The following is a 4,616-nucleotide window of genomic DNA, read 5'->3' on the forward strand; positions in this document are numbered from 1 at the left end:
AATCTTTGCAGTCATCGTCTGGTTATGGTGTATATTTATCCCAAATTATGAATACAGAATAGGCCACTGGCAATGACCTTATGCATAAATGCCCATGGCTTTGGTATTATGACATTTTAATTTTTTGTCGTAGATTCTAGAAAGAAAAATACTATATTATGAGTGATTAAACATAAAATTAAAACATAAACGATATAAGATTAGCCTACATACAATTACCATAAAATGGCCGCCCCTGGATGAAAATGATTCGACGTCACAACAGTCCACAGCTGTCAGTAATCTTAAAGGGATTGTGTCGAATACAATGAGACGATCACTTGGTAAATCGAGTTAGTCCCGTAGTTACGTGTTGTAGCAGTATTACTGGACTAACTTGATTTACCAAATGTTCGCCTCAATGTATTGAAAACCGGTCATATTATCACAAATAAGGATGTTTAGCGCTCTGATTTGTAAAGGTTTTCGTTAAAACTTCCGGATACCCCAAATTTTGTGAACGAAATACATAAAAAAAATTAAATATCTTGTTCTGTTTGAAGGAATTATGCAATTTTCGTTGTTGTAGTTACGAAGACTATTTACATATGATCGAGGTCCAAATCAACCCCCAGATATGCCGCATCTGTCTCTTTAAGTCAGTGGTTCCCAACCATCTTCAGTCTTAAAACCCCCGGAACAATCACCTGTACCTTTCACACCCCCAAAAATTTATTTCATCCACATTTTCAGCATGTGGTGAGTGGGGTGCTCTCTCAATTCAAAATAAATTCTTCTCCTACACCAGTTGGTCCCACCCCTGATAATCTAGTCCCACACCCCAAGGGGGGTGAAAACATCCTAGGTTGGGAACCAGGGCCTTAAGTGATATAATGAGCATCTGCCGTTCAAAATATAACAATGACAACCACAGATCCGATGTTATATAATTTCCACCTAAGAATGACACTAATGGATAATGATAATAATTTATTGTAATTCTTTCTACAAGATGGTCATACATCAAACACACAGCACTGGTCTTTCCTATATAATATGTTATTTGGAAATAATATTATGGAATTAAAATCCGTACTAGCAAGACAATTCCGTCAATCAAATAACTTGTCCTAAAACAGGCAAAATCCAGAGTAAAGGCAGTATAGCAGTGGACTCCTCGAAAGAGAAGTATCAACAGGTGTTACGAAAAGAGTAAGCCGGATCTGTTTCGCGCGCAACACCCATCCCTACTACAATAGTCATAATCATGAGATACAACCAGATCAGTGTCTGACCAAAAGTCATAACCCATACGGCTTCTAAATTTGACGATGATCAGAGATCTGTTTTAACAACTGATTGGTTATTTTATACGTTTGTTGTTTCAACTCCTCACAAGATTCAGCTACCAGATGACAGCGACAAATTGTCCTACCATATTTATTATAATCCTGTTTCACGTAATCTCCTTCATCAATATATAAATATACAGAAAACTTTCCACCATGCTCTTTTTTCAGAAGGGGAATCTGGGAAAAATCAAAGATGTCTGTCGCTGGACCGGAAACACAAGTTTTTATCATAAAACTTCCAAAGGTTTCCTCTTGGGGCTTTAAAATCGGATGCTTGATTTCTTTTTCTTGTCCCAGGGCCACCGATAACGCTGCCTGGAAACTGCTTGGTTGTTTCATGAAATCATACAGATTAGAAAGGGCCTGGGAAATTCTTTTGTTGATCTCGATAAGTTCGATGTCGACTTTCCCTGTTTCTGGGTCAGTTGTCACCCAAAGATCGACATTAAAAAACACAGATTTTAGATTTAAATTAGAACAAAATTTTTGAACCAATTTTTCAACATCGCATAGAACGTCTGACGTAGTGGTTGACGGAGTATAACGCAGAAAATCACAAGGAACTGGTTTAGAAAAACTCAAACCGTCAAAGTGTCCCCATAGATGAAAGGCACCATCTTGGTCTACATACCCTTCAGTCGCAATCATTTTGCTATCTTCAACAAATTCTTCGACTATCACAATGTTTTTCATGCTAAAAGGAAACTTCTTAATATCTAGATGTTTTAGAAACATCGATTTGAACATATCCTGGACTGGATTTGAAGATTTTTTAATTTTAGAAATAGCTTGAATCATCTCCTTCTCGTTTCTTACCACAAATTGTCCGTAACCACCAGCAAAATATGGTGGCTTGACGTAAGCAGGATATTTTATTTTTACTTTCCAATCCTCATTATCAAGATCAGCAGCAAAATACCAGAATTTAAAATCTAACTTGGAGAATATTTTGGTGTAATATTTGTGGTAACAAATAAAACTCGACTCTATCTTACATCCTGGTAGACCAGTTTTTTCTCGGACGATTCCAGCTATCATTTGTCCCAGATCACAATTCCCTATCACCAAATCAATATTCTGATCCTTGACGTATTTTATGGACTTTTCTATATAACCCACTATATCGAAATCTAAGTCCTCTATAGTGTCCACATTCAGAAACCACGCTGGTAACGACTCTCCTTCTTTCATCAGATGATGGAACTCATATTTGGTGTTTCTACAATGTTTTCTGTAAGCTTTGGTTTGTTCTTCTGTCCTCAACAAAAATAAAATCTGTATTCGTTTCATACTTTTTCAGATTCCAATTTTTAATTGATTCTATAAATAGATAAAAACTGATTAATTTGCATAATATCATTACATATTAAATTTAAAAAGGGAAAATGTTTGTACCATTTTGGAATGGGGAATATATTTTGAATTTAATTGCAGGTCAATAATAAATCAAGTATTAACCGTAAAACCGTAAAACGAAACCCGAAATCTAAAACAACATATTGGCGAATCATTGGTAGCAGCTATTCAATTTTTCACATGAGGAAGTATATCAATCATAAGCGAGTAAGTATTTCATAATAAAAAGTGGTATCAGGTGTCTAAAAGAGTAAGCATATCCTGACTGGCACCACACCCGTCACAGCTGCTCAATATACACAACAAAGGAAACAGATTACCAGAAGTGGTGCATTTAAAATAAAACAAAACACGCTTGTTTTATTTACCTAACACTGGTCCAATACTATTGTTCAACTGCACTCTCTTTCTTATTTTCTTAACTGAACTATTACACTAAACTTTATCGTCGTCTTTCATTGATCATTGTCACTGTAAGATATCGATTATTTTTATGTAATACAAAAATCATATTAATTATTCAAAACAAAGTAAAACATGCCTGAATTCGAGATGCTCTAGTGATCTAATGCATATGATAATTTGAGTGATTATGTGAATCAAATTGAAACTAACAACGATTCCAGTTTACCTTCTGTGAGAAATGTGATAAGAACTCAAATTATTTGATCAAAACTCCTTACATTTTGTAAATCTACACCATGTTTGATAGCAAATTATCGTTTTTTAGGTAATGGTACAGGAGGTAGGTTAAGCCTTGTATGGAGAATCCACGTTTAATAAAGTAATTGTCTATACCAGTGAAACATGACATGTTTTTATTGTTTTAGATCAAAACTTGTTACATTCTTATAAAAATGGTCGTTTAGGTTATGCTAAATCAGAAGGTATAATGACCGAGAACTAGACTCAGACCTAACCAAACCTACGCCTAGACATAGACCTAACCTAGATTGGATCTAACATATACCCATAGATATAGACTTAAACGTAGTCTAGACTTAGACCTAACCCTAGACGTAATAAAAACCTAAATGATATCTTAGTCCGTGGTAGATTACCCCCCATCCCCATTCCATAGGTTTTGTACATTTCCTTTAATTAATATTTCTTATTTATGATAACTTACAATTGAAGAGTTTCCTCGCAAAAATATCATACATGTATACTATTTTCACTTAATAAATTATATTTATTTTTTATATGAAATACGCATTTTCCATTTCATTTAATATAGGACAATTCCTCAGTTTCACCAGTGAAAATGTTTATTATGTTTATTTCAAATATTATGTATCATTCTTTTAAACAAACTTCACAAACATTGCTCTATCACTAGAGGTTACGCCTACATACCTGTGCCTGTGCTTAACCGTAAATTCCTAGACCTAATCTAACCTAGACTTAGACCTAATCTAGATTTAGCCTTAGATTTAGACATAGACTTAGGCCTTGACTTAGACCTAACCTAGACCTAACTACTCTATACCTATACATTAACCTAGACCTTTACCTTTAACTTACTTATTGTAGGAAATGGTTTTAATCCCCAATTGAACCCCAACTTTATTTCTTACGAATTTTATTGTCTGACCAAAGAACAAAGAATTTTATCTTTATTTTTTAATTGAGTTGGAATATCGGCCACAAAATAGTACATTTATCTAAGAATGTCTTTGTGTTGATGAAAATATAGTTTTTTTTCTGTAAGTCTACATTGAAGAGAAACACTTTATCCCCTAGAAATTCCAACCCAAAAAGTCCTAGATTTTGGCTGAAAATTGCCCTCTGTACAAATTTTGAAGACATTATGTGTGCTCATGTTTACGTTTTTATCAAGACAGAAGACATTCTGAAACTAACAGTATTTTGAGGCTGGTATGCCATTTCTCATAAAATGAATGGACAAAATTCGCTCTGATAATAGAA

At 34.3% G+C, this 4,616-nt stretch overlaps 1 protein-coding gene across 1 annotated transcript; it reads right to left on the bottom strand.

The window, feature by feature from the left end:
• Positions 1 to 1,298: 1,298 nt before the first annotated feature.
• On the bottom strand, positions 1,299 to 2,621 carry LOTGIDRAFT_164233 (hypothetical protein; the record flags this gene model as incomplete). Its single annotated transcript, XM_009060737.1, has 1 exon — positions 1,299 to 2,621. One exon carries the CDS (start codon positions 2,619 to 2,621, stop codon positions 1,299 to 1,301), a length of 1,323 nt encoding a protein of 440 aa, XP_009058985.1.
• Between the last annotated feature and the right edge of the window lie 1,995 nt (positions 2,622 to 4,616).

The sequence above is a fragment of the Lottia gigantea genome (genome assembly GCF_000327385.1).
Source record: "Lottia gigantea unplaced genomic scaffold LOTGIsca_44, whole genome shotgun sequence".
NCBI classification, from domain to species: Eukaryota; Metazoa; Mollusca; class Gastropoda; family Lottiidae; genus Lottia; species Lottia gigantea.